The following is a 12,025-nucleotide window of genomic DNA, read 5'->3' on the forward strand; positions in this document are numbered from 1 at the left end:
CAACTAAATAATCAGATAACGACTCGACTTTCACAAAATGCAATCAACACTCTCTCGGCAACGCCACTCGCAAACTCCGTTTGTTGATTCCTTTTCTCCCGTCCCTTGGCAACCGCTCGTGGCCAAGATCACGTAGGTCTCCTCTTTCCAAAACTACGCGATCAAAAACAAACGCCTCGGCTCTCGCGACATTCCACGCGGTTCACCCGCCAACTCCCAGGCCTCTCACTCACGATACTACATATATACATTAACTATTTTTATATGTGTGTACAGAACTGATGGCGAACTCATCAACCATTTTCTGAACGACGGATGGAAAAACATGAATAGCAATCCACACAGTGGAACTGCAAAGTATTTGTACGCCACTCACGAAACCAAACACTGATGCTATCCACCTGTAAACAAACAACATTTATAACTATGCATATAATTTTCACTTATGTTCATCACTATATATATATACACGCATGTTGTAAAGTAGGCGATATTTATAACATTCACTTCCATTGATAATGCAAGTGACTCATAAAAATAAGCCGTCATATTTACCATTGCACGCGCATATATGTATATATACTCGAAAACAAGGTACATTTGTGATATTTATTCCTATTGATGATATATACTTATATATTTATAACAATAAAACAAATCTCATTTATACTACTTACCAATACGTACGCATATATGTATATAATTACAATCCAAGTAGTATTCATAATATTTATTTTCACTGATAACAAGTACGTAAAACCTAAAATAAAACAAAGGTTTTAACAATAAAAAAAAACAAAAAAAAAAAAAGAAAAAGGGGAAGAAGAAAAAAGGAAAGAAGAAAAATATAACATTGTTAGGGAAGTGATACATTTACATTGTACATGAGAGTGTGTGTGTAAGGGCCAGAGGGCGTCAAGGTCTTAGTGGAGACAAAAGACTGTTGCCAGATGTTAGAAGAATCTAGGATAGTCGGTTGGCGACCAGCGTGCGTGCAAGACGTTCTTCAGAGAGTAATATAGATGTATAACTGTTGTGTGGGAAATGTAGGCAATAATTTGTATTCCCATATCCTCGAATTTCCTTAACAAATATATATAAATATAAAATTTTCTTTTTCTATAAAAGGTTATTCCTATTTCTGATAAACTCGAGAAATGAAAACATTATACCATGATACACTGACACAAAGATACACCACACAGAAGAAACTAATAGAGAACGCTTTAAGCTTGGCAAACTTACCGCCCGACGAATTTGCATACACCATAACCAAAACCCAGGACACATGGCTTTGATCGCAGGAGAAGCGGTCCATATAGTCAAATGCATTCCGGTACAAGTAAAGGTACGACATACAACAAAATGCTACTCGGAACTACCCGTTTGGCAAAGGAATCGCACCACAGGAACTCCGCCCGGACGTGCGCCAAACGTGGCGATATTCAGCACCATCGTCGTTGGCCACGAGCGGAATGTATACCCAAAAGACCTCGATGCACTACGGGACCACGTCATGTTCCCGGCAGAAAATCTGCAGTCTTGAACGCATTGGCCAGAGGAGCAACAGGAAAAACAATCGTCCCTGGAACAGTAAACATCCTGGGAATGATGGACAAAACACATTAACGACAATAGCGAAAAATACCGTATCAAGCTTATGGACTGGTTTTATGGAATTTGGAACTGTCAGTGCAGCAATATTTGGAATACTCGCAATATTTAAACTAATCAAGACAATAATATATATAGCCGCACACGGATACCAGTTACGTGAAACTTACGAATGCGGAATCGCCCTATTAGGAGCAATATGCGGCTCAGTCACCCACCCGCTACTATACCTCAAAAGAAGACGAAATATCGATGATCAAACTGCACAACCTCAAGGGATATCGATAACACCGGTAGTCACTCAACTACCAACGACATCTACGTCCGCCTTGAGCGAACTCAGAGATACTATCAGTCAAATTTCCTTTGGAAATTTGAACTCCAAGGGCGGGGATGTCACGTCCCGCGCTCCGCACGCGCCGTAACAAGAACAAGAAAACCATTCTATACAAAACACGCGAATAAGGATTTGAATGCACAAAGGAACACACGGCACTACGAAACGAAAGGAAGGATTAACAAAACGAGGGCGATTAACGGATCCAACCAATAAACAAAATACATATACACACAATTCTAAATAAACCAGGAAATAAGAATAACTACAAAAGGGGAAAATAATTGAAACGCCAGGAATATATATATATATATATATATAAATATATTTCAATCAATCAATTTGGAGAGTTACATATAAGTATAAACATATATGCCGAACATGTAATAACCTAGTAAATATTAGAGACAGTGCTTCCAATACTATGCAACAAATACAATATTATCAATTTATGAAATATAAGTATACATGAAGTCAAAAACTAATAGTTTAACGAATACATAAAACATACAATATTGTATTATTAAAGAAATGAAGGTTACATTGTCAGAAATATATATATGTGTGCGAATTCTATCAAACCGATAATCTAAGATACATACTTAAAACTAGCCTACATTCCGGTAAAGGATAAATAAATAATTGACATTTCATTTCGTATGAATACTACACTGCCAAGAGAAATATGCATATGAATACGTATATATATATATATATATATTTATATTATCGAATACTCTATAAAATAAACTACTCAAAACAATAAATAACGCAATCGAAGAATTACAAAACATTAGCCATATTAAAATGACACACAACATAAATATATATATATATATATATATATATATATATATATATACGTATATTCACACGAACAATACTTTTGTCACTTTAAAACAATATTAATAAATAAATGTTCTAATTGCGGTAGAATAAGGAAAAACGAGCGGCAGACGGAAAATTACTTCGATATCAAGCAGAACTAAAGACCCTTCACTATAACTTTACTGATGACATTTATGAGCAGCCATGTTAGATTTACACGCGTATGGCGACAGGAATATTAGGGATTAATGGAAGTCAGTCGCGAGAAATAAATCATGAAAACACATTGTTAACACTTTTCTTTAATAAAATCTGTGCGCAACTACAAATGTAAAAAATATATATATGTCGGAGATGAAAGAACACCGGAGTCTGTAATTGAACAATTGTAGTTATTCAATCCGATTGTAATTGTTCGAGAGTTGTGATAATGAGCTTGGGCTCGAGGCCACAGTCAGTCGCCGAACGTAGCCGCGGTTACGGGATGAACGCTTTGTTTAACAAAGGTATGGAGTAATTCTATAGCTCTCCTTAAAAGAAATATTCGTGGCGACACGCGACAGTAAACATTCCAACGGTTTCTGTCCCGTGGCTCGCCACACGCAGACCCTATTCTTCGAGTAAGATGATTGCCAGATGTCGATGCGTCTCCGCAGTACATGTTCGACTAGCCCGAGGGCCCGTTATAAATCTTAAGGTTTAGTTAACTAAAGTCCTTCAAACAGACAAACAGTCTTTGTCCCAACTACGGGAAGATAGGGGAGACATATTTTTCAACGAGCGGCGTCTCCCACTAGCAACTTTCCCTCGAGGGCGGCTAGCATCTTTTTCTAACCACCGATATGGAGATTGACCAATTAGCAACAACGCCAATTTCCCTTACTTTCTGAACAAAGGCTTTTCTCGATGAACCCGATGATCTCGTATCCTTAGACACACCCCATTATAGTTTTCCTCTGTGGCATCATCGGGACGGGAAAGGCATTCTCGCTCGCGATCTCATTGATGAAAGGAGTAACTCTTTACGATCAGTGAATATTACGCGTCCGACTTTGATTTTGTGAGTACGTTCATCTATCATCCCGTCGACCGCGGATTCGTTATTGAACCTAGGATCATTTTCATTAGTTTCTCGAGTACCTAACTACCACGGTTACTTGTCCGGTTCTGTAATAATCGTATTTGCACTAGTCAATGTCTTCTCTATTGCATAACGACAACGTGTAACCCAAACGAAGATTCGTTTCACGCCCCTAACCCTAATTCTAATGTAAACCCGACATACATAATAATTCTATATTGAAAAAAATATGAAATTAACATGATATATACATTATTACATAAGTTATATATAAAATATGTATATTATACCCCTGCCTACTGACTGATATGAATTTCTTTTGGTCTAGAATGCGTTAAAAGAGTGCGCAAAGAAGTCGAAATTACTTATTGTAATTAGTAAAACGACCTGAGAGGCAGACAGATACAAGAAAGAAGGAATATTATATTAGCGGCATTTTTGTAGCCATTATATATGGTTTCGATCGCATAATTAATCAGTATCAACTTACCAGTCTTTAACGGAAGGACAAAAAGAAGAGCAGACGGCACACAGACCGCAATCATGATCATTTTCAAGTAGAATCTCAAACTGCCGTACATCTTCGAAAACTTCGTTAGTCGTAAGGGATCAAAGGATGATGTCCGCGCTGCGGAAAATAGATGAGAAGCGGCTGTTTCAACAACCACCGTGTAGGTACTGCACTAGCCAGAAGTATCTGCAACAGAAATCAGAATACACTCGTTTTCGCATGGTTGGATCAATTTCGCGTGGGACTAACCTGATTGAACCTAACGCGGGATAATTGCTCAACTCACGGCTTTAACCAGCCCGCTTGATTCTCTGTAAATGCTTGAAATTGACGCTTGGATTCTTTCCAGATTAACTAGCTTTGCCCCTCCCTCCCTTTATCTATTTTCTTAGATCGACTTAGACTGCCACAACATATTATCTTTCTTCTTTTCTTTTCTTTTCTTTTCTTTTGATCTTTTAAAGTCCTAAATCGCTGGCTATTTTGTATACTATATATTTTGTACACTCAATTACTCTGTAAGTCATAAGTACATATGTTTTACAACGTTATTTGTCATATTTCAGTTAAACCCCAGAAAAGCCAGAAATATATTTTCAGCATATTTTAACGTGCCCCTGGCAAAGATCTCAAAAACGAGTTGCGGCACAATTTAAAGCGACAAATAGCATCGCGTGTCTCGTTGTGATAACACACGGTTCGCCAGTTTTTTTTTTTTTTTTTTTGATATCGGTGACTGCCATATTCTCTTGAGTTTCCAAATCGTAAAGATTCTTTCCCTAGGGATTGGTCAACTGTGTATGTCCCCATGCGACGTAACTTGCTTAAGGAACACGAGCCGGTGATATGCAGGCAACGTATAATTGACTATCATTCGCTCTGGAACGCTGAAGTAATGACCAGTGCAATGGTCCAGTGGTCATTTTGAATGCCGCTGGATATATCAGCATTTGGCAACCTAACCCAGAGAAGCAGGAAATATGAAGCCACCGAATACCAATTAACTTCGTAGTTGCACGGTTCACATTCCATCATTTCTGAATATGCGAGGACAGTCCTCTTATTGTGCTTTTAATTCTTTTATTTGTTTCATTTTCAGCAAATATACTGGTTTTTAAAATTAAGCTTCTTTTTATACAGAGTTACAGATTATATTAATTTTATATAGAATATATTTAAGAAAGATATTTAATTTTTTGCTAGTTAAGTATTGATCGATTAAGTTACTGTACCTTTGTTCCGATAAATGCGTGCCATTTCCTCGAATCTAATATCATAGCAAATGCCAATACCTATTTTGCAGCCCTTCACATCGAACGTCGTTAGGGAGTTACCAGGACTGAGTGAATCACTCTCTCGAAAAGTAATCTTATTAGGAATGTCGATGTCGAATAGATGTACCTAATAACATAAAAATGTGGTCGCTAATTCTATTGCTGCAACTTTTGTAATTTAATATCAAAATTACCAACTCCTAAACTTTAATTATTTTTTATTTAATAACTGACAGCGTTTTTATCACTTTCTTTTATTAAAAAATCTTATCATTTAATAATGTTTAAAAAGGAGAAAAAATAAGTATAATAATATTTTAAGTATGTGAAAAATTTATACAACAACAAACACATTACAACAAAAATGGGCGTTTCCCGTATCATAACGTATTTTATAAACCGTAAATTATAGAATTGGTTATAGTATACGTATGTACATATGTATATTCCTAAATTATTCCTAGATAGAGTCACTTTCTTCACCCCAATATTTTCAAATTCAAAGCCATAAAGGAATATATTACTTACCTTTCGGTGTTTTGCTATCAAAGTTCCATCGGGACCCCAAATAGTACAGGTATTGTACAATTTATCGCCCTCTATTTCAGGCATCGTACCACCAACTACATAGATGTTGTTTTCTTTAGCTGCGTTCGATGAAGCAACGCTCGTTTCACCATCAGGAATACTCTCGGCGTATTTTGGAAAGTACTCTGCATTGCAATATTTCAATTAATGAAAAATAACTGTCTTTTGTTCCAACCATAAATTAAATTGAAATGTTTGTCAGTTTTTTATTTTCTAAATTATCAAAATAACTAAGTTTTATATTTCGACTTAATTAAATATGCAATTACTTAGCTAATAGTATATATAATAAATTGTTTCTACAGGTTCAAAATGAAAAATGAATATTTAGAAATATTTAATTACGACAATGCTATTTGTGTTAGCATCAGTGGCTTGTTACTCAACGACTTTGCTAGTACTTTTTGAAACATAAAGTTAGTTTTCAATTAACACTTATACTAGAGGCGGAATTATAAATGCAAAATAATTGATAATACTAATTTATAAGTACCTAATTATTAGTATGTTAAAAAATATATTTATACAAAAATCACGATAATCATGAAAATGGGGAAATCCTATATTCTCGAATCAATTCACAATTTATTTTGTATATTAATTAGATTCCGCGCTCATCAGTACGTACTCACTGGCGACATCGAGAAAATGTATCGGCAATTCCTCGTACGACCAGAGGATCGGAAATATCAAAGGATATTATGGCGCAGCGCGAGTGGAGAAACAGAAACATATGAGCTTAACACAGTAATACTCTTATCATAGAAATAGAAGCAGTCCTCAATTCCCGCCCGCTAACTCCTATCTCCACCGATACAAATGATCTCCTAGCCCTCACTCATTTTAAATTAAATTATTATTATTAAATTATAATTAAATTATTAATATAACAATTAAAATTTTATATTTTCACGTGAGTTTCTTTAGATAATTATTATCAACATGATGACTAACTCTTACGGATTAATACGTGTCTGTAGGGCAATCCGGTGGACTTGATCGGCTTTTTACTTCGAAGGTTGAGTAATCGGTATCGCTTTCTTACGCATCTTTGAACTGTATAAATGTTTTAAAATTGTTTGATCCAGAATGTACCACACCGGACAATCAAGAAGGCAGGTGCCTTGACTACAGAAAATGTAAACCTCTGCAAGAAATATGGCGGATACAGTACCGTACAGCCACCGATTTTTATAGACGATCAGTGTGCAGATACCAGGGCAATGTTACGATCGTTTGCTGTCCGAACGATCCAAACAAAGAGAAGAGAGAAATTTCAATAAAAACTGTGTATAAGTATAAGGCTTTGCGACCACCATACTGTGGTTTTAGCAACGTCTCTCATACCAGGGTGGTCGATGGTAAACCAGCTGAACTTGGTACGTTTTATGACTTTCCTTCCGATTAATAATAAGCCATTTACTGCAAAGAATGAACTTTAAAGGCATTAAACAGCACATCAATGTATATTTCAATTAGACTAAATAATAATGCTATGATTTTATCGGTAGTAACTTTACTTATTAACTTGAATTATTTCTTTCTTTTACTTCATGTTAGGAAGAGTATCTTTTTGCTTGAAATAAAAAATTGATATAGGAGTAATAATATGGATAGAGATCAAAAACTGTTAGGGTAGAAATTACACGTTTGAGCTTTATAGTTCAGTATAGTTCAAATAGAAATTATATAGAATTATTTAATAATTTTTATTCCACTGGAATAAAAATTTAATTTCTGTCTTTATCAAATCTCTATTTCAGAGTATTTGTACGTATATACTTATCGTCTGCTGTATGATCGAATATCGAATAGGTAATAATCGTTGTTACTCGTTATGTGAGAAAAAATTATGTATATTCACAACTATGACTATTGCATTTTAGGCGCTTGGCCATGGATCGCTGCATTAGGTTTTCGTAATCCCCGAAACCCAGACAAACCACTATGGAAGTGCGGAGGTTCCCTGATATCGGCTAGGCATGTTTTGACCGCAGCACATTGTGCACATATGGGTGGAATAGAAAACATACACAATCATAATATTGCCATTCTTAGATTGGTGGAGGAGGTGCCATTTTCGAGTAAGTCCTCAAATATATATATATATATATATATATATGCTATTGAGTATTACTGAAGTATCATATCCTGAAATTTCTTACTCTACACATATATTGTGTCATAAAGCGTGTACAATTCTTTCTCATACTTTTGGTCATTCGTTTCCTGCATTTTCATTTATTTTTTTATTTTTCAGGGTACGTATATCCCATTTGTACGAAAGAGCCCCTACGAAAGAGCAACTTCGTCGGCTATAACCCCCTTGTTGCTGGATGAGGAGCATTAAGATATAGTAAGTGATATCAATTTTATAATAAAATTAAACAGTTCCAGTCTTAAATATCTTTCTTATTTTCTTCGTAGGACGACCACGACGTAATGCATTAATGGAAGTACAAATGCCAGTGATTAAGAACGCCGAATGCAAAATAGCTTATTCCAAATTTCCTAATGCACCTGATATCACTGATGGTATAATATGCACCGAACATGCTCAGGGTAGAGAGGATTCTTGTACGGTAATTAAGTTACAGAGTTACTACAAACTATACGGTATCTGAAGACACGTCAATTCGAATTAACATCAAATCGACGTCTTAAACATTAGAAATAATAGATAAACACAATTCAATAGTTTTGCCCACTTCTCACACCTCATTATGGTATTTAATCTAATTTCCTTCTAATCTTAGTTTTGCTCAAAATACATATAACATGTACATTATAAATTGGAGTATTTCAATACACAAATCAATAGAAGATTATTACTGTATATAAGTATAATTTCAATACAATTCGATCGATATATTTCAGTATCTTTGATTAAAAATTTAACGATCCTTTCAGGCTGACCGCGGCGGACCACTGCTGATACAACATGAATTAACCTTGTATTTAATAGGTATTGTGTCTTATGCTTATAAGTGCGGCACAGCTGGGTATCCCAGCGTTTACACTAGGGTCACATCGTACCTTGACTTCATTCTCCAAGCGATGCAGTAATATGATATTACTGTTCCATAAATATCATTGTGTAAAAAACGTAAAGTTGGATTTTCTTATTGTGGAGATAAGAAACAGCTCAAATTTACATTGTTTTGTACGTTACAAATTATAGGCTTAAAATGTACGAAATGTAACTTTGAAACGACACTAATTTTCTACGCACGATAAACCTTCACGACTTAGGTATGTAAAGATGATAAACGTATATTAATTCTATTAATTTGGTAATAATAAACCAACTTTCTGAGAAGTTCTGTAAATTTCGTTTCTGTTGTATCAAGAGAATAATGGAATATTCCACTTAGATCGTATACTTCTTGTATGTACATACAAAATTTTCCGGCTAATCTAAAACACTTCATAAGATAGAGTGCTTCTGGAGATTCAGACACAGAGAGTGCATAAAATACAAGATAAGTCTCGTGTCTTTCAAAATTATTTTTTATTCGCTAAAAACGTCCTGTGTACTCATGCAATCACATGCAACCTCGAAACTTCACTTATTTTTTATCACTTTCCAATTCAATACACTGTTTCTGCATTTTTGGCCATATGTAAGAGAAATTTCCATTCAGCCAAGGGTGTACTTACAGATTATAGATTCCTATACGACTCTCGGTAAAAATTTATCCGCACTCCAGATAGTTAAAACTTCTGTCCACCGTATTGATCCATCTGCACTCTTCGTATGACGTCAATATCTGTTCATTGCTGCTGCGTAGGTTTCATTGTGTTACGTCAATTCGTTTGTGACCGTTGCGCGAGTAATGGCGCTTTGCAATGGTGATTTGCAGGAAAACAGTGCAGGATGCTGTGATTCGTTTCTTGTGGTCGAAGGTTATGTTTGATGCCTATATTTATCAAAGATTTAATGCACATTATGGAGAAAGTGTTTTGTCACGAAGTGTGTTTGAATGGGCACAAAAGTTCAAAGAAGATCGCAGAAGTGTTATGAAAAAACAGCTGGACGCCCGTCCACATCCACGATGACAACATTGAACGTGCTCATGAACTTATGCTCTATGGAATAGACGAGTGACGCTGGATAATGTGGCAAATCATTTGCAAATCAGCCACGGCTCTGCTTATGCAATAGTGCACGACAGATTTGGGTTTTAAAAAGTTTGTGCGAGATGGATGCCGAAAAAGCTGATGAAAAGGTGAAGACGACGATGCATTCGTGGTTCGCAGCTCAGCCCAAAACATTTTTTAATGAGAAAATACGAAGATCCTTCAGCAAATGGACAAAGTGTATACAGAAATTGAGTGATTACGTCAAAAAATGATGTATGTCTTTTTTGACAATTGCTTAAAATAAATTATATACCGACAGAGCGGGTAACTTTTTACTCACCCTCATAAGACACTTAAATTTCCAATCTATTATGATGAATAAAAGAGCTTATACTATTAAATCTAATTGTATTTTGTTGCATGAGAGTACACGTGTATGTGATGTACATTACCTTTATATCCCCTTGAACGCTTCAATATTGCGCATATATACTATATTTTGTACAGCTTCTATAAAATTTTGTATGTTTGTTTAGGCTGTTAATCTAGAGGCTGGAGTACAAAGAAGTGGCACAATGATGTGGGCTGATGACATTTATAATTATCAAGGAATCACCCCTACATTCGCTCAGGTATATATCGTTGACTATAATGTATTTAACATATATGATTGTTAGAATATTAATGATTAATTTTTAATTCTATCAGAATTTTAATGAAACTGTCCCTTGGGAAGGAAGAACTGATACCTTGATATCACGGTTTGTACATCCTATATGTACGACAAATTTTAGAACATTATATAACGAAGAACCAGATGGTCGTGGCCATGTGATGTGAATAAAAGGACTTGAATTTGATGATATTTTTATAATGTTAGATAACATAACTAAGTATCTTCACAGTAAGATAGGATGACATGGTTTACATGATCTTAATGTTGTTCACTTGAGTGATGATATTATAAGGAAAAGTGTAATATCACAGGTAGGATGATTCATAATTTAGAACTACTAACTCATGTATGTATTAAAAATTAAAGAAATATATTAAATTTTATAGGATATTTATGTTTACTAACCAGTAATTCAGAGATTGGTATTCATGGTTACTATAACGAGGCTGTAGAAACGCACCCTTTCTTCTTTGCAAATGGTCCTGTATTTATGTCTAAGCCGAAACTGGAACCTCTGAATAATTTAGATTTATTCTTGTCATTTTCTAAAATACTTATCTACAGTATACCATAAGGAATGATACCGTATCACACCTAATCAAGTGCCTTAAGAAACATCAACAGGATATCACAGTAATCCCTTATCGACTGATATGTAAGTAAAAGTTATGTGTCATTGTTATACACAGTTATGTGTTAGTGCTATACACAGTTATTTATCATTTTCTATTAATTCAGTTGTAGCCACTACAATATCTATGACACTGGTAGTAATTATAAGAACAATAATGATGTTCTATAAGAGGAAATGATGATTAGGAGCAAAAAGTTACAGGTAAGTCAAAGTATATGTTATTTGCCATTTGAAAAGAAAGTTACTAACTTAGAATTTTTTGATAAATAATAATTGTGCAAAATATATTGGATTTCAAATTTGTCAAAAATTGAAATTTAAGAAGCATTGTAATAATATAACATTAATATTTTGATTTTTCAGGAGATATCATGCGGTGGATGGATAATATGTAAAAAA

At 34.9% G+C, this 12,025-nt stretch overlaps 2 protein-coding genes across 5 annotated transcripts; one reads left to right on the forward strand and one right to left on the reverse strand.

Moving 5' to 3' along the window:
• Window positions 1-3,315: 3,315 nt before the first annotated feature.
• Window positions 3,316-10,016, reverse strand: LOC143304588 (omega-amidase NIT2-A-like). Of its 2 annotated transcripts, XM_076627079.1 has the most exons (5): window positions 9,894-9,978; window positions 7,188-7,380; window positions 6,174-6,358; window positions 5,604-5,772; window positions 3,316-4,557 (listed from the first exon to the last, which is right to left on the reverse strand). In XM_076627079.1, the coding sequence occupies exons 3-5, from the start codon at window positions 6,255-6,257 to the stop codon at window positions 4,544-4,546; spliced, it is 267 nt and encodes an 88-aa protein (XP_076483194.1). In that variant the 5' UTR covers window positions 6,258-6,358; window positions 7,188-7,380; window positions 9,894-9,978; the 3' UTR covers window positions 3,316-4,543. The 2 variants fall into 2 exon arrangements, with proteins under 2 accessions (XP_076483194.1, XP_076483193.1); XM_076627078.1 differs by lacking the exon at window positions 7,188-7,380 and having other exon boundaries at window positions 9,894-10,016.
• Window positions 8,002-8,805, forward strand: LOC143304587 (venom serine protease Bi-VSP-like). Of its 3 annotated transcripts, none has more exons than XM_076627077.1 (3): window positions 8,002-8,048; window positions 8,120-8,317; window positions 8,494-8,805. In XM_076627077.1, the coding sequence occupies exons 1-3, from the start codon at window positions 8,030-8,032 to the stop codon at window positions 8,571-8,573; spliced, it is 297 nt and encodes a 98-aa protein (XP_076483192.1). In that variant the 5' UTR covers window positions 8,002-8,029; the 3' UTR covers window positions 8,574-8,805. The 3 variants fall into 3 exon arrangements, with proteins under 3 accessions (XP_076483192.1, XP_076483191.1, XP_076483190.1); XM_076627076.1 differs by lacking the exon at window positions 8,002-8,048 and having other exon boundaries at window positions 8,050-8,317; window positions 8,494-8,589; window positions 8,661-8,805; XM_076627075.1 differs by lacking the exon at window positions 8,002-8,048 and having other exon boundaries at window positions 8,050-8,317.
• Window positions 10,017-12,025: the final 2,009 nt, after the last annotated feature.

This window comes from Bombus vancouverensis, unplaced genomic scaffold (genome assembly GCF_051014615.1).
Source record: "Bombus vancouverensis nearcticus unplaced genomic scaffold, iyBomVanc1_principal scaffold0041, whole genome shotgun sequence".
NCBI lineage: Eukaryota > Metazoa > Arthropoda > Insecta > Hymenoptera > Apidae > Bombus > Bombus vancouverensis.

Coding starts and splice junctions, on each gene's coding strand:
- LOC143304588 (XM_076627078.1), bottom strand. CDS start 6,257: ATGCCTGAAATAGAGGGCGATAAATTGTACAATACCTGTACTATTTGG. Junction 5,773..6,173: donor TGATAGCAAAACACCGAAAG/GTAAGTAATATA, acceptor TTATGTTATTAG/GTACATCTATTCGACATCGA.
- LOC143304587 (XM_076627075.1), top strand. CDS start 8,086: ATGTATATTCACAACTATGACTATTGCATTTTAGGCGCTTGGCCATGG. Junction 8,318..8,493: donor GGAGGAGGTGCCATTTTCGA/GTAAGTCCTCAA, acceptor TTTATTTTTCAG/GGTACGTATATCCCATTTGT.